The 18364-nt window shown below is 42.2% G+C and overlaps 1 protein-coding gene across 1 annotated transcript in view; it reads left to right on the top strand.

Moving 5' to 3' along the window:
• The window catches only part of PARM1 (prostate androgen-regulated mucin-like protein 1), a 131863-nt gene that overhangs the window by 1901 nt on the left and 111598 nt on the right, over window positions 1–18364 (top strand). Inside the window, exon 3 of the mRNA XM_010838196.1 lies at window positions 2–17. Within this exon, the coding sequence (XP_010836498.1) occupies window positions 2–17 (16 nt within the window). The remainder of the gene's footprint in view (window position 1; window positions 18–18364) is intronic.

The raw sequence follows: 18364 nt of genomic DNA, 5'->3' as shown, positions 1-18364 counted from the left end.
CTGCATCTTCACGGCAGGTATTTTTGGGCTCTGTCCCGGGCGGAGGGGTCGGGCGCGGTATGGGACCCGAGGTCAGGGCTGGGTTGGGAGCTGAAGCCGGGGGATCGGGAAGTAAGTCGCCGCGCGCGGTTGGCAGGAGTGGTGCGAGCCTCTCGGGTTGCGCAAAGGTATGTGCGCACTTGGTTTTGGGGTGATGCGCGTATTTGGAGATTCTGTGCCGAGGCGGACCGAGGGGTTGACAGGGTTCTTCCCGCCGCAGCTCGCCCCCGCAGCAAACTCCGGGCTTTGTGAAACAGGTGGCTGCCCAACGCGTTTGAAGCCAGGCTTGACGACACTGGGGTTTCTCGGGTCTCTGAGCACACCATGCCAGAGTTGGGCATCAGACTTCCCGACGCGGTTCCACCCAGAGAGGGATGAGAAAGAGAAGCAGGCGGGGGATAGCATCTGGGAAAGCGTGAAGTCTTTGGCTGTGCACCTGGCCGGGCTGGTTTGTGTTCCCCGAGTTTTGGTGGGCTCTGTCTCCGCGTCCTTTCCTGTTTAAGCTTGAGGCTGGTGCGGCACTGACAGCCCCGCTCCCACCCGGCTCGAGCTTCCGATCACCGCTGGGGAGTTACCACTTCTACCTTGTGGCCCCTAGGCTCCCCAGAATCCGTGCCCTCTGGCTGAAACTGTTAACTTGGCAAAAACTAGCATTCTCCTGGTTCCACCCGTGCCCCTCCGGCCGGCTCGGCTTCCCCACGCGCGTATTTCTCTGGACCACGGACGGCAGCGGCCTCTAAGCAGGGGACTGGGGAGAGAGGAGCCCGAGGATTGAGCTTGGCTTGGTGGGGAGATGCAGAAAGGCGCTTTGAGTCAGAGATTGGGGTACCCAGTTTTCCTAGAAAATGCAGGCCGACAAGGGACAGGCATAGCAGGAAAAAGCCGCCGAGTGCGCGGACGCCGGCGTGTTTAAAGATAAGAATGTCCCAAAGCCACGTCCATACACAAATCATTTGACTCATGCTTGTAGAACGTGTATATGTATTTTTCGTCCTGAATTGCTTGGGTTCCTGTAATCATGGACACAGGTCATCACAATCCCATTAAAAGAAACTAGGGATTTCCTGGCAGCTCAACAAAGGTTAATGCAGTTTGGAGGAAAAGTTTCCCAACTTGAAGCTAGAGAGAGTCTTCCTCTACTTGCCGAGCGCCTCAGAAAGCTGGTGTCTGCACGGTTCTGGTGTCTGCACGGTTCTGAGCGTCCGCAGCCTTGGCCAAGCTGGGAGCGCACGGATCCCTGCAAGCGTGACAGCCTAGGGTCCCGGCATTGCCAGGAAACGTTTATGAAATGACAGGGAAGGTGCCTTCCATTTTCCTCGCTAGAAATCTTTTCATGAGGCTAGGGGCTCAGAAAACTGTCAGTTAGCCAGTAGAGCTGGTAGGTAGATTTGTTGGCTAATTTTATGTAGTGGCTTGTCTTTTTAATTTCTTCCGGTTTTTTTGTTTGTTTGTTTGTTTTTTAAACAACTCTAGCAGTTGGCAACGCTGGGATTAGGCAGTGTATTGTGGACACCACCCCCCACCACCCCCCCCCCGCCCCCCGCCCGTGGCCCCAGCGCAAGGAACTCACGATTTTGTCTCCCTCCTTGGCCAGTTTTAGAGTTTAGCTCTGCTGTTTTTTGCAGCTGAAATCTTGCCCTTGTTCCTGGACAGAGTGAGGAGGCTGGTAGCTCAGGGACTGACTGAGTAGCCTCATTCTCATCCTAAAGGACCTGTGTTGAGGTCAGCGTCCAGAAGATCACAGCCTCCGACTTCCAGGGCTCCCCTGACCCCCGGAGGACATAGTTATGTTTCTGAGTCCGTCTCCCAAACAGAGCCTGCGGAAGCTTCATCCTTTCGTCTGAGTTTGTGCCTGGGAAGAAGTCTCTTTGGGAATCAGTGTGTTAGATCTACCTACAGTAAGTTATCAGGAAAATCATATCAAAAAATGTATAAATACCTTATGAGCTTCTCTACATCCCCAAGTAGGGTGCTTTCAGAAACTAAAATACAACTTTTCTAGAAAAAGTTGGTAAAGGAGAGAGGGACTAGGGTTCTTAAAATGAAAGTGGCATGCATGTTTCAGTGGATCATTCTGGCTCCCTTGGCAAAGCTCTAGCTAGTTTCACCAGGCAGTTGCTTTTTCTTTTCTTTTGTTTCTTTTTTAATCCACCCAACTTTAGTGGCTTCAGGAAGTTTTCTGTAAAACTCTCAATGATACTTTCTTGAGTCAGGAATGGGGCGTAGCAGGGAACTTTGTTTTTTTAGCTTAATAAATCTACTCATTATAAATACTTAGCATTTCTTCTAACCTATATAATGGACACTTGTAAATATCTGTGCATTGTCAACAATGCAGCAAAAGTAGACCTCTACACTTAGTTGTATTTTAAAAAGAAGGAAGAGAGAGAAATCTTGGGCTGTCTTCAGTTCTTCCAGAGCTGACTGTGGTAGAAAACTAGCTTGGCTATTTTACAAACCATTCCCAAACACCTCCAAGGCCAGTACTCTAGGCATACAGAAACACTACCTCTAAATTACAAGCCAGAACCTCTGAGGTTTGGCATCAGAACCAAGAGGGAAGGGAGAATGACGGGCCACAGGAAGTTTCCATCTTCATCCCTCTGTTTCCCCACTGGATTCAATTCTGTCATTCCCACCACCGTTGTTGCCACCCTCCAGTGCTCTATGGCACAATATATTTAAAAATTCTCTCACTGAGACATCTGAGATTTACTGGAACTTTCTAAAGGCCTTTTCCAAACATTCAAGTAGTTCAAAGGAGAAACAAACATAGATAAGAAAGACACAAAACCCCTTGACTCCATGTTTTCTGATGTGGGTTCTGCCCTATATGCCCCTGATCTCCCCACCCCACCCCAGGGAGAATGCAGCATTCTGCCCCATTACCCAAGCTTGGTGATCAAGACCAGCAGGGCTAGATTCCAGTCTGCCACCCAGCTCGAGAGCCTATTTGTGTCTTGCGCCTGTAACATCATTCTTCAGGCGACTAACATCTCAAATGTCCTTCCTGGAAGACCCCACCCTCCACATTTATGGCTCTGTTCTCACTATACATCCCAATATATGGAAGGGCTTTATCATAAGCATATTAAAGGAGTATCATAAATCTTACCATAAACGTGTTAAAAATAAACCCAAAAAATGCACACATGTTTAAGGCAACAGCACGGTTGCCTGTGGTTGGTTGAGGGTGGAGGTGAAGGGTGGCATGCATCGCTTAGCCTGGTTACCTCCTATTCCCTTGAAGTCTGCGTCACAAAGGAACACATCCTTCACTGGGAAACCTACCTGAGAAGGTAGAAGTTTTCTATTACTATGGGATACATTTGTTGACACAGTATTGCAAAGTGGTGAGCACTCAAATTCTGCAGTTAGATTGCCTTGTACAAAGCAAAATTATTACCACTAAATTGTATAATCTAGGGACCTAATCTAACCATTCTTGACTTTTCTTATCTACAAAACTGAGGGACTAAAACCTCATTAGGTTGTTGAAAGTGGTAAATGACTGTTCATACCTATAATGCCTGGGACATAGTAAGCACTCAATAAGTATTAGCAGTTGTTATTGCTATTATTCTGATTCATAAAGGTGACTGTGTTCAGCACCAATTAGGTCATCCTCTCTGAAGTGTATGTGTTTCTGCTTGGCCTGTGTAAATTGAAGATCTCAACCAATATTCCAGCACAGTGCCAGCTGTTCTGGCAAATCCTCATGTGCAAATTAAGAAAAGATTCAGCTGAGCCTACTAAATGCCTAATTTGAAAAGGTTAATAATGTGCCAGCTCAAATTTAGCGCAACAGTCCAAAAAACACTCAGTAACAAACACAAGTGTCACCGAAGACTTTATTTCTTCCACAGAGTCTTTTGCAAACTGATGTGTTTCAAGAGCCCAACTCGGCTAAACCTTAAGGTCAAATACGGCTTCCCTGGTGGCTCAGTGGTAAAGAATTCGCCTGCCAATGCAGGAGACATGGGTTTGATTCTTGAGTCTTAAACATCCCACATGTCACACCACGACTATTGAGTCTGTGTTCTAAGAACCTGGGAACCGCTCTAAGGTCATGCACAACTACTGAAGCCCACACCATAGAGTCGATGTCACACAAGAGAAGCCACTACAATGAGAAGCTCCAATGAGAATCACTACACTGCAATGAAGAGTGGACCCCGCTCACCGCACCTAGAGAAAAGCCTGTGCAACAACAAAGACTCAGCATAGCCAAAAATAAATCAATGAACAAATAAAATTGTTTTTAAATGTTTAAAATTTAAAAAAAAATCTTTAAAAAGATCCACAAATTTTGGATAATTGAGATCAAACAACTTAGGAAAAGGCATTTTGTGGTGTATGAATGACCCAGCATGGCTTTCTCCAGAATCCAAAATCATCAGTAATGGCCAGATCTCTAATTTAACCTGATCATTTGGGCCTAATTTAGTGGTGCTTATGTTTTCATGCATTGGAGAAGGAAATGGCAACCCACTCCAGTGTTCTTGCCTGGAGAATCCCAGGGACGGGGGAGCTTGGTGGGCTGCCGTCTCTGGGGTCGCACAGAGTCAGACACAACTGAAGTGACTTAGCAGCAACAGCAGCAGCATGTTTTCATAAGAAAAATAGTGGCCAAATGTTTACATTGTTTGAGCAGATTTTCTTAAACAATAATTTTGCAGGGGGCAGAGGTAGGGGGTACAGCATTCACTGGAAACAATGAAGAGGGATGTTAAACATATTTTCAAAAGGGATTGGCTGTTTTTTAACACCCAAATGAAAGGAATCTTGCTATAGCATTTACAATAGCTTTCTCCCTTTTTGAAATATCTGTTACTGAAATTGTATATGTTAGTTTAGGAAACAAATAGAGTCATCCTTCAGTATCCACAGCCTGCCCTCACCATAAAAAATCCTCAGATGCTCAAGTTTCTTATATAAAATGTCATAGTATTTGCATATAATCTACATACATCCTTTTGTATACTTTAAATCATCTGTGGTGTTGGAGAAGACTCTTGAGAATCCCTTGGACTGTAAGGAGATCAAATCAGTCAATCCTAAATGAAATCAACCTGAATATTCATTGGAAAGACAAGCTGAAGCGCCAGTACTTTGGCCACCTGATGTGAAGAGCTGACTCATTGGAAAAGACCCTGATGCTGGGAAAGATTGAGGGCAGGAAGACAAGGGGTTGACAGAGGATGAGATGGTTGGATGGCATCATCGACTCAATGGACAGGAGTTTGAGCAAACTCCGGGAGATGGTGAAGAACAGGGAAGTCTGGCATGCTGCAGTCCATGGAGTCACAAACAGTCAGACACAACTTAGCAACTGAACAACAACAATAGCAAGGTTGTTTAAAATACCCAATGGAATGGAAATGCTATATCAATTGTTTCAGACATGCAGCAAGTTCAAGTTTTGATTTTGGAACTTTCTGGAATTTTTTTCACAATATTTTCAGTCTGAGGTTAGTTGACTCCATAAATGCAGACCCCCTGGATATGGAAATCTGACTGTATTTGCTTTGCTACCAAGATATTAAATAAAACAGTTGCCTAGAAAAAACTGATGCTTCATTTAGGATATAGCAGTAGTCATGAAAAGAGGCAGGCCATTGCTTTTTACTTGGAGTATTAGTTGCTCAGTCGTGTCTGACTCTTTGAGACCCCATGAACTGTAGCCCACCAAGCTTCTCTGTCCATGGGATTCTCTCAGGCAGGAATATTGGAGTGGGTTGCCATTTCCTTTTCCAGGGGATCTTCCCAGCCCACGGATTGAACCTGGGTCTCCTGTATTGCAGGCAGATTCTTTACCATCTGAGCCACCAGGCAAGCTCTGACCTATTAACCACTTTTACTTGGAAATGCAAGGTTAATAGGTTATCATCCAGTTAATGTACAAGTAGGGTGAATCCCATAGACAGAGGAGCCTGACAGGCTACAGTGCTTAGGGTTGCACAGAGTCGGACATGACCAAAGGGACTTAGCACACACAAAGGGTTACTATAAAATAAGATTCATTTGTGTACGTAGTTCATGGCATTACACTTCGTAGTCGCAGCTTAAATTATTTCAGTGATGGGGATTGATGTGACATCAGATTTTCTAATGTGTGGATCTTTAAGTAGTCTTCATGATCTTTCACAGCAGCTTAGCTCATTTCTTTTACCTGTTCTAATATTGTTGAGACTTTTACCATTTATAAGGTAGTAGAAACCATTAAAGCAAAATAAATGATTATATAATTGTTTCCATCTGTGTTTTTCATTGGTGCAAGATAGTATAATATTGATTGAAAATAAACTATTTTAATTTTCCTTGGGTAAGTATTGCCAGGTTTAGCATTGAAAAATACAGGTTGTCCAGTCCAATTTGAATTTAAGTAAATATGAATTCTGAGTCTATCCCATTTAGTGCTTGGGACACACTTAAGCTAACTAATTCTTCCTTGTTTATCTTGAATTCCAATGTAATGAGGCACCCTGTATTTTGCCTAGCGGTGCTACCTTTGGCCTTCCATATGTGGTTCATCAGAGCAATGCGTTTGACATAGGATTGGCTTTATTTTGAACTGTGCCTCACCCAGCTTTAGCTGCCCTACACCATTTCATTCATTTGTCACAATCTGTTCATGGGAAGAAGACACCAAGATTTCAAAGCAGCTCTGTCTCTGGAAACAACTTACAAGGTTAGGATTCAGAAGGAGCTCTCCAATGGAATGTTTTGAATTGGATTGCATATCCACTCACTGTGCACTGTGGTGGGTTTCTGAACAAGTGGTGGGATTTCTTTAGCCTCCCTGAAGCTACATTACTTTACCCTCCTTGTGACCTTTCCTTCAACAAGGGGAAAAAAAAGTATATTGTTTAAAATGGTAGCAGTGTTCTTGCATAGGAACTGGAACTAGTAGCTTTGCAGAATCCAGCTGGCAGCTGATTAAAAAAGAAAGTTATAGAACAGCTTTGGATTTCAAAGTTCTCTTCTGTGCCAGGATTTTAACACATCTCACAAATATTACATAAGGTTTGCATAATTCCTACAGGAAAGGTCTATACGTATCACTTGAAAGCTGTGGCTCTATGAAGCCTAAAGCAGCACATTAGACAGAATTTCAAGGCAGATTGGGGGAAAAAAAATCCTTGAAGCAACTAGGCTGTGCCAGAAATTTGTACCTTTATACCTAAGGCCAAATATCTGAATAGGTGATTGTTAAGTGGAAAAAATTTGTGGAAAGTTAGCAGGTGTGATATTTAGAAAATATGTCTATTCAATACAAAATAAGATGGATGATAGAATACAACTTTGATAATATCTTACACTTGCAGTCCAAATTCTGACACTTGATTTTCTTTTCTGTCAAGGAGGAAATAAGGACAGATTTTAGGGCAGGTGTTGCACATAAAAAGAATTAAGAGAGAGGGGATTTTGTTTATTTGATTTTTCTTTTTTTTTGGTTATGGTTATGAACTTAAAGCTACCATTCAGGCTTCCTGCTGATTAGAACACATTAAAATATACATTACCTTTAAAATTAGGATATTCTTGCCAGGTTTGTGTCGTACAGAAGCATAATCTCATTACTGAGAGGGTTTATTCACCACTTTGGTATCCAGGATGAGTTGTTACTGGCACTGTCTGCCCCTTATAAAACCTTTTCATTTTCCATTGGAAAAGCTTTTGTGATCCTACAGATAGACAGCAGACAGATACCATTATACTGGCACTGAACAGTTATTTCACCATTAAAGCCTCTATATTGCATGATTCTTGCTTTGTAATTTGGACTATAATTTGGAGTCTTTAGAAAGAACAATAAAAATTATTGTGAGGATGAAAAGATGCCCTCTTTATTCACCATGCAAAAAGCTGCATGTGTTCTGTTGTTTGTTGCTCAGTGGCTCAGTCATATCCGACTGTTTGCAACCCCATGGGCTGTGGCATGCCAGGCTTCCCTGTCCTTCACTATCTCCCTGAGTTTGCTCAAACTTCTGCCACTGTGTCAGTGATACTATCAATCATCTCATCCTGCCCTCGATTTTTTAGGGAAATGTCTAAGATCCCAGTCATTCTCTTGAATTAAAGTAATGTGTCACATTAGGAGAGGACTCAGTCCATCTCGGAATTACAACATGAAGGTCTCTCGAAGTCCATCAGAAGGTGCTAAGGAATCTGGTGGTCTGAACACCTCTTTCTTGGTTTGGGAAAAGTAGGTTATTGGTGGATCACATACTCCTGGTCATGGAAATTCTCTCTTTTGTTGGATCAGCTGCATGAGAGGTAACATCAAGATGAATATGGCCATCACCCAACTGATGGGAACTCAACATGTTTTATCTTAAAAATTGCAGTGTTGTCAGAGATGGCAATCCAGAGGAGAAATCTCTAGAACTGAACTTCCTGAAGAACTGCTCAGACAGTTCTAAATAGGAGAAAGAATTACAAATTTTTGAGGATAAATAATCATTTAAATTTTGTTGTTGTTTAGACATTAAGTCATGTCTGACTCTTTTGTGAACCCATAAACTGTAGCCCACTGGGATCCTCTGTCCATGGGATTTCCCAGGCAAAAATATGGAATGGGTTACCATTTCCTTCTCCAGGGGATCTGCCCAACCCAGGGATCGTACCCACATCTCCTGCATTGGCAAATAGATTTTTTATCACTGAGCCACCAGGGAAGCAATATGGTTTATCTTTCAGGAGATGTAGGTGGGAAAGGAAGTGTGATACCAGATTATTGTATATGTGGAAAGTGGATAAGAAATGGACAGAGGGCAGGGGCCATGGCTGTTTCAGAATTTCTATGGAGAATACGTGGAAAAGCCTGGGGGTGGTCCGCTGCATGACACGGTGAGAATGTCAGATGGCTGAGAATGTCAGATGGCTGAGTGAGGCTGAGAAGTGAGCACTGAAATTATTGGGGCTACTAAAGTCCAAACCATCTCCTTGATGATGCTGCTGGGAATGGAACATTAATCCAGTTTCACTTTTAGGCAAGGGGGATAAACAATTTTCCCTCAAAATTTATATGCATATCAAGTGTCTTTTAGTCCACCTTTCTAGTTTTGTGAAAAGTTGCAAATTGAGCCTTTCAGAGGAATCATTGTGATGGCCCTTAAATGCTCTGAGATTTCGAGAGAAATTCAGCTGCATGGTTTGGTTCCATGAAGGAGGACTGAGTGGAGCTGAGTGACTGGGGCCTGCCCACTTCCAGGCAGTCCTCCTGGACTGCACTTCCCAAAGAGTCCTATTTTGAGCAGATTTTTCTTTCAGTGCTTATATGAAAAGAAACACAGCCCTGGTATTTACCTGGTAAGGATAGGATTTGTGTTACTTCCTCTGAGAGGCAGCATGATATGGTGAAAGGGGCTTTGGAGGAAGACAGGCTGGTGGGATGCCAGCTCCAGGGTCTTGATTTCCTCCTGGTAGAGTCATGATAATATGTTTATTATCATAAACATTGAGTGCCATGTAGGTAAACATCCAGCGAAGGTTTATTAAACAGGTACACCAACAGATAGAAGATTTCTTTTATTTCATTTGTTTATCTGCCTCTCACTCCTAGAATGTAAGGTGCATGAGAATTTTAGCTGTTTTGTCTCTGCTGTCCTCCCAAGCTTGGAGAACAGAGCAAGACATGGAATGAGTACCTAGCAAATATTTGTTAAATTAATTTTTAATAGAGAACCTACACGTCTGTCTAAGGCTCTGGAGATAGGGCAATGAACAGAGTAGATGGAAGACTACCCTCAGAGAACTTAGATTCTTTGAGGATGATGAATTTTGACTTGGTCAATAGTTGAGTGTCTCACAGTCATCTCAAATCCATCACGTCAAAATCTTGAAATCTAAATGTAGCCATAAGGGTTAATTTTGAATCCATACTGGATCTGGCTCTGTGACTTTAATTCTTACTTTGCCATTTTTGTTATTATAGGCATACATAATGGCCTGCCTCGGGAGTGCTACCCAACCGCCTCTGCTTGACCCTTGGGCTAGGGTGCCTTTGTTTGGCTCATAGGGAGGTAGCCTGATCCTGTCCACCTGTTAAGGGCTATAAGGAAGTGAAACTAACATATGCCCCTGCTGAGGCTTGTCATTCTAAAAGATATTTTCATGAATTAAATGGTCTTTTTACTTTGTTTCCTCGCCTCCCCTCATCTCTCATCCATAAAAGAACCTGGCATCCAGGCCCCAACAAGATGGGTACTTTGAGGCCCTGATCTGCCATCTTCTCCGTGAACCAGCTTTCCAAATAAAGTTGTCTTCCTTGCCTCAACACCTCATCTCAGATTTACTGGCCTATCCTGTGGTGAGCTGAGCAGGCTTGGACTCCGTTACATGAACTCTTGGACTTTTCTCCTTACGCAGGCCCCAGGGGAGGCCTTCCTCACCTCAGTTAGTGGCAACCCCACCTTTTGAATTGCTCATGTTGAAAATCTTGAGTCATCTTTTTTTTTCTCCTTTTAAACTTTTTATTTTGTATTGGAGTATAGCCGATTAACAATGTTGTGATGGTTTCGGGTGAACAGCTAAGGGGGCCATACATATACATATATCCATTCTCCCCCAAACTCCCCTCCCATCCAGGCTGCCACATAAAATTGAGCAGAGGTCCATGTCCTATATAGAGGTCCTTGTTAATTATCCATTTTAAATCTGGCAATGTGTACATGTCCATCCCAAACGATCCCTTCCCTCATCCATCTCCCTCAGCAATCATAAGTTCATCTTCTAAGTCTGTGAGTTTCTTTCTATTTTGTAAGTAAGTTCATTTGTATCATTTCTTTTTAGATTCCACCTATAAGGGATGTCACAAGTATTTCTCCTTCTCTTTCTGATTTACTTCATTCAGTATGACAATCTCTATGTCCATCCCTGTTGCTGCAAATAGCATTATTTCATCATTTTTAATGGCTGAGTAATACTCCACTGTATATATGTACTACGTCTTCTTATAATGAGTCATCTTTGAGGCTCTTTTTCTCTCAAAACCCCTCATCCAATGCTTCAAGGGCTTCTGTTCGCCCTACATTTAATGTTCATACAGAAGTCACTCTTTCTGTCACCTTCATTAATGTCTGTGGTGTGATTCCCCCATACTCTTTCTCTCGGAATTCTGCAGGGGCCTCCTCTCAGGCCTTGCAACTTTAACCCTTTACCCCCTAAGGTCTGGTTTCTGCAGAGCAGCAGTCAATCCAGAGGAAATGTATCAAATGATACCATTGCTCTGTTCACAGCTCTGCCACAGCTTCCTGTTGCAACAGAGTAAAATTCCAGCCCACGTCCTTAGAGCTGCCATCCACATCTTCCTGAGTTGCTCCCTGTTCATCCTTGGACTCAGATTTCTGCCTCTCCTCTGGTCCCCTGGCACCAGTCACACTGGTTTCCTTATCACATACCATGGCTGGTTCCTGTCTCTGGAATATCCATGTGGATATTCTTCAGATATCCACATGGTTAATTTCTTTACCTCCCTAAAACCTTTGCTCAAATGTCACCTTCTCCATGAGACGTGACCCTGTTCAACAATTTTTTAATTGGAGTATAATTGATTTACAATGTTGTGATAGTTTATGCTGTACAATGAAATGAATGAGCTATATGTATACATATATTCCCTCCCTCTTGGACATCCCTCCATCCCAAACCCTCTAGGTCATCACAGAACAACGAGCTGAGTAGTCTGTTCCACCTGCCGACATCATATTCCCTATGCCTCTGCTTTTTCCTTAACGTCTCTCTCCTTTCATCTCTAGTCCCTTACCACCCTGGGATTTTTGTCTTTTACTGTGGTATCCCCAGTAGTATCCCCAGTGCTGTGGTATCCCCAGTGCTGTGTGGCACTAAGGAGATACTCAGAATATATTTGTAGAACTGAATGATTCAAATATATTTTTGAGGGCAGACAAAATGAAGACTTAAATTTTACCTTCTATCCCCTCAAAAGGAGACATGGGCAGACTGACTTACTATCAAGTGCTTGTGTCTATTGTTTCCAAATCGCTTAAAAAAAAAATGAGTCAGTCTATTCATTTTCATTGAGGGTTAGAGAAGCTGAACTTGAAAATCAGCTTTTTTAAAGCTATGCATATACAAAACACTTTTTTTGTAAAGGCAAAACTTTTTTTTTTTTTTTGCCATGGATATCACTTGAAGATAGTTGAAACTTCTTAGTCTCTGGCCAATTAAGGAAATGTCACCTTTGAGCTAAGCTAGAGAAGATAAAGATACTTCCATTATTTGAACATCTTTGAAAATTTTCTGAATAGCTAAAAAGAGCCTGATGATGAAAGTGATTTGAGCCTAAGGGAAGCATGACTGGCAATTTCCCAGTGGTGTCCAAGAAACTTAAGTCAATTCAAATGTTGAATGCTGAAGGTGTAATTAGTCACAAATAAGCTGAAGTGTAACAGAATGGGAGTTTTCCTGGCCTTACCGACTGCATTCTCACTTCATCCGTGATTCTGAACTATGAATTGTGTTTGAAACATAAGCAATAGGTAGAAGTGATGTGAAATCCTGACTAAAATCAGACTGGTATTTCATGAGCACTTGTTCTTCACCCTGCAAGACTGACACCCCTTGACGTGGCTAGCGTCACCCAGGCTGGCACGTCCCCCAGCTTCATCCACCGACAAAGACTCATAGTACTTTCTGGCTGAAATAAAAACATCTACTCATTTAGCAGCTGCCAAAAAGAGCATGATCTTGAAAAAGAACAAGATACGGATCTTGAAGCCTAAGGGATAATAGAAAAATTTAAGATTATATCCTGGATAACTAGTGGGATCTTGGTGTATAGCACAGGGAGCTCTGCTCAGTGTTCTGTCGTGACCTAGAGAGGTGAGATGGTGGGGGAAGGAGGTGAAAAGGAGGTCCAAGAGGGAGGGGAGAGATATATATTTAATATATAGTTATATAATTAGTTATATAACTGATTCACTTCATTGTACAGCAGAAATTAACACAATGTTGTAAAACAACTATACTCCAATGAAAACAGTGGTTGGTTAGTCATTCAGTCGTGTCCGACTCTTGCAATGCCATGGACCGTAGCCTGCTGGGCTCCTCTGTCCATGGGATTCTCCAGGCAAGACTACTGGAGTGGGTTGACACTTCCTTCTCCAGGGGATCTTCCTGACCCAGGAATCGAACCCCAGGTCTCCTGCATTACAGGAGGATTCTTTAGTGACTGAGCTATGAGGGAAGCCCATACTCTGATAAAAAATGATATAAAATAAAAAACTTCAGGGTAAAATATAATAATAAGCATAAAAATATATGTTTTAAAAAAAAAGATTGTATCAAGTTGAAGGGTGCCTTATAAACAAACCAAAGAAGGGAAAAGGTGATCCTTTATATGAAAAACATGCTCCTTGCTTGTTCAGTGAGGTCTCTGGTCCATTCCTTAGGTGGGAAGATGCTCCACCATCTTGAGTGCAGCATGGACTGTGAACAGAGGAAGGACAAGGAGGGGAGCCCAGGCTTTGTGCTGCAGAACCCACTGGGTATTGTGTCTGGGGTTGTGGGTATGACCCAGGAGGACAGGGGACCATGATGCCCCACCTTTCCTCCATGGGAGGTACCATATTCCCTGACTGAAATAAAAAATAAGGCCTAAGTTTTCACTGGAAGGAAAAGGAACAGGCATATGACACCCAGAAATCTCAAAGCCAAAAGTGGCTGCTGAAACACTGAAAATTACTGCGTCACTGAGAATAGGGTTTCAGGTTGGAATATTATCAGAACGAAGGGAGATGTGGTTTTCGAGATTCAGGAATTTACAATCAAGTTTTTGTTTTAAAAAACACAATATCAGTAAGTTACAGTTGTCTCTTGTTCTATAACAGTTTTTCAAAACTGCACTCAAGCACTAATTTGTTTTTTATTTTTTATTATGGAAACTGTAAACATACACGGAAATTGACAAGAATGTATTTAACCTCTGTCCAGACCTGATTCAGCCTTATTTGTTTGTTTTGGTTAAGAGCTGTAAAAAATATTAATAAATTTGGAGCAATGAAGACGTGTCACTATGAAGTATTAGTCAGATCACAATAAAGAATTCCATGTTTATTCAACTGGGCAATATTCAACAATTGTTTAAAACAGTGAAGTGACTCATTTATGTCCTGACATGTAGAAATGGTGACAATATATTGAATTACTATTAGCAACTTTATATTTTACAATATATTGAAAGAGTAGGCTAAGGAATAAAATGAATTTTGTGATAAAATATTTAAAATGTCATGTGTATGCCTGTGGAGGAAAGAGTTTAGAAGGATACAGTGGTTATTTCTGACAAACGAATTTTGAGTCAGTTGCACTTTTTATTTTTTATACGCTCTTGTTTTGCCTGAAATTTATTTTAATGGGTTGTTTTGTCTTCACAATTTGAAAAGTAAAGATATTATCAATATTTTATTCTCTCCTTATCAGTATTTAATGTGACTATAATACCTACTAGATGGCTACTTCTATCCTCAAAATTTTGATTCAAATATCACTCCAATGGAGTCCTCAAAAATAACATCTTAGAAAAGCAATAACTTCAAAAAAGGTTTACAAGATATCACTGACTTAATGGGCAGGGGAGGTTCTGGGAAGGAATTGACTTAAAGTAATGGCTATATTTTCTAAAGCCAGAGTGCTGCATAAATCATTGATCAGGACAACCATCTTGGAAAGTATTTTAAAAGGCTCTGAGCTAACTGTTTATGTTTAAGGTACTTTCTTAGTTTTTAATATCTTCAGCATTGGTCACTTATGGAAGCAATTTTAAATTAAAACATCACTCTAAGTTTTTCTAAAATGAAATTTGTCAACTTTGATGTCAAATAAGAAAAAACAGCCCTCAGAAGAATATGTGATCTATTTTTCTTTTGGCAACATTAAACTTATTATATCATCTTTTCAATGAAATAATAAAATGTGGTTTAGGTAAATGCTGGGGGATCCATTATTAATACTCCATGGGGTTACCCCAGACCAACACAAGTGTTAGTTGGGAGAGGGGACTGGGAGGAGACTGGGCTTTGGTGTGATCTGGGCCAACCCCATGTGAATTCCCCCTCTTCCCAACAGGTCTAGATTTTTCACATGTTTAACTATGTTCATTTCATCAACAACTTCATCTAATCCTTTCAATCACCCCAAGAGACAGGAAGTCTGTTCTCATTTTGCAATTCAGTTTCCTGAGTCTTAGAAGTTGAGTAATGAGATGCAGATCCCTCAGTCTGTAAGTGACAGAATTAGACTTTGAACCCACCACTGCTGTCTTTTACCCTCCTTGGCCCCTCCTGCCTTGAACTTGATAAATCCTCTTGTGTAAATTTAGTCTCTAGCATCTCTCCCAACTCTGATCCTCTTCACCATCCCCACAGCAACAGCCTTGGCTGAAAATCTTATCATCTCACCCTAGACTATTACAATAACTCCTCAGTAATCACTGGTCACCCTTTCTCTTCTCACAATCTCTTGCCTCTCTTATGGAACTCTTTCAGCCCAGGCCCAACTGGCTATTCCCCTCTGAAAAAGGAGAAGCAGGCCCAGATATGCCTCACTCATCCAGGTGCTAGACTATCATTCCTACATCCCATTTCCAATACAAGGAACAAAGACTCCTGGAGAAATGGCTAATTCCAGGTCTGGGTTCAGTTCAGTCGCTCAGTCATGTCCGACTCTTTACAACACCATGGACTGCAGCACAGCAAGTCTCCCTGTCCATCACCAACTCCTGGAGCTTGCTCAAACTCATGTCCATCGAGTCAGTGATGCCATCCAACCATGTCATCCTATGTCATTTCCCTTTTCCTCTTGACTTCAATCTTTCCCAGCATCAGGGTCTTTTCTAATGAGTCAGTTCTCATCAGGTGGCCAAAGTATTAGAGTTTCAGCTTCAGCATCAGTCCTTCCAGTGAATATTCAGGATTGATTTCCTTTAGGATGGACTGGTTGGATCTCCTTGCAGTCCAAAGGACTCGCAAGGGTCTTCTCCAACACCACAGTTCAAAAGCATCAATTCTTTGGCACTCAGCTTTCTTTATGGTCCTATTCTCACATCCATACATGACTACTGGAAAAACCATAGCTTTGACTAGACAGATCTTGACTAGATAGGGGTTAGGAAATATATAAAATGAGCCTGGATGATCTTGTTATACCAGATAGCAAAGATGCTATCAAAGACTACCAGCCTCCTGTCAAAAGGACTCAAAACCACTTAATGAGGCTCTACTGGCCAGAGATAGAACAGTCTGAGCATCAGTAAGGATAATCGATTACCTTCTTTAAGCTTGTGAGTTCATTGTTGTTATGGTTTAGTTGCTAAATTGCGTCCAACTCTTTGTGATCCCATAGACTGTAGCCATCTGGGCTTCTCTGTTCATGGAATTCTTCAGGCAAGAATACTGGAGTGGGTTGCCATTTCCTTCTCCAGGGGATCTCGTGCATTAGCAGGCAGATTCTTTACCCACAAGAGAAGTTCTATGAGTTCATAATGGTACCTAAAACAAAACAATGACTGCAGAAGACTTCACTGGTCTCCACTGGAAGATGCTAAAAAACAAACACATTGTTTTGAAAAATAATAGATTAAATAATTTTCTTGATTGATCACTCGGTCTTACTCATTTAAATTAGGTGTACACTGGGTGACCAAACATTAGATGATACAATAGCTGTCTTCTTACAAGTATTCCAGCTAATAACTTGAGATGGCATGATAGAAATAGAAGATCACCATATTGCCACACCCTAGTGTATAGATGAGAACAGAGCTTGAGTAAGTGCCCTGAGGATAGCTACCCTGTGATAGTGGAATCTGGGCCACCACCCAGATAAGGAGTTGTACAGTTCAAGTCATTGTGAATGCATTGAACACCAAAAGGCCCCCGCGGAAGCACAGAAAGGAGAGGGGATCCAGTTAGCCTGCTTCATTTCATTACGTATCAGCACAGGAATTCTGGAAAGGAATTAGAACTGACTTCCAGGCAGGCTTGCTATCTTTGTGCAAGCACCCTGCACATCTTTATGAAGGAAAATTTCATTCTGGCTGAGTGAATGCAGTGAAGTTTGTCTTTAAATAATCCACAAGGTAGAGGAATTTAAACAGAAGTGTGCTGTCCTGGATAGAAAGGAAAACCTTTTCCTGCCTCTCCGTTACCCTTCGGAGGTTGCTAGTTAAGTGAATGTCTGTCCCCAAACCTCATTCGCCCTCAGTTCAGTTCAGTTCAGATGCTCAGTCGTGTCTGACTCTGTGACCCAATGGACTGCAGCATGCCAGGCTTCCTTGTCCATCATCAACCCCCAGAGCTTACTCAAACTCATGTCCATTGAGTCGGTCATGGCATCCAACCATCTCATCCTCTGTTGTCCCTTCTCCTCCCATCTTCAATCTTTCCCAGCACAGGGTCTTTTCAAATGAGTCAGTTCTTCACATCAGGTGGCCAAAGTATTGGAGTTTCAGCTTCAGCATCAGTCCTTCCAATGAATATTCAGGACTGGTTTCCCTTAGGATGGACTGCTTGGATCTCCTTGCAGTCCAAGGGACTCTCAAGAGTCTTCTCCAACACCACAGTTCAAAAGCATCAATTCTTTGGTGCCCGGCTTTCTTTATGGTCCAACTCTCACATCCATACATGACTACTGGAAAAACCATAGCTTTGACTAGACAGACCTTAGTTAACAAAGTCTCTGCTTTTTACTTTGCTGTTGAGGTTGGTCATAGCTTTTCTTCCAAGGAGCAAGCGTATTTTAATTTCATGGCTGCAATCACCATCTGCAGTGATTTTGGAGCCCAAAAAAATAAAGTCTGACACTGTTTCCCCATCTATTTGCCATGAAGTGATGGGACCGGATGCCATGATCTTAGTTTTCTGAATGTTGAGCTTTAAGCCAATATTTTCACTCCCCCCTTTCACTTTCAACAAGAGGCTCTTTAGTTCTTCTCCGCTTTCTGCCATAAGGGTGGTATCATCTGCATATCTGAGGTTATCAATCTTTCTCCCAGCAATCTTGATTCCAGCCTGTGCTTCATCCAGCCCAGGTGGCCCCATGTAGTGCCACCCAAGATGGACAGGTCATGGTGGGGAGGTCTGACAGAATGTGGTCCACTGGAGAAGGCAATGGCAAAGCACTTCAGTATTCTTGCCTTGAGAACCCCATGAACAGTATGAAAAGGCAAAAACATAGGACACTGAAAGAGGAACTTCCCAGGTCAGTAGATTCCCAATATGCTACTGGAGGTCAGTGGAGAAATAACTCCAGAAAGAATGAAGAGACAGAGCCAAAGCAAAAACAGCACCCAGTTGTGGAT

Source organism: Bison bison, unplaced genomic scaffold, assembly GCF_000754665.1.
Source record: "Bison bison bison isolate TAMUID 2011002044 unplaced genomic scaffold, Bison_UMD1.0 scf7180017864092, whole genome shotgun sequence".
Taxonomy (NCBI): domain Eukaryota; kingdom Metazoa; phylum Chordata; class Mammalia; order Artiodactyla; family Bovidae; genus Bison; species Bison bison.
The sequence above is the reverse complement of the archived record's forward strand: the minus strand, read 5'-3'. Positions and strand labels throughout refer to the sequence as shown.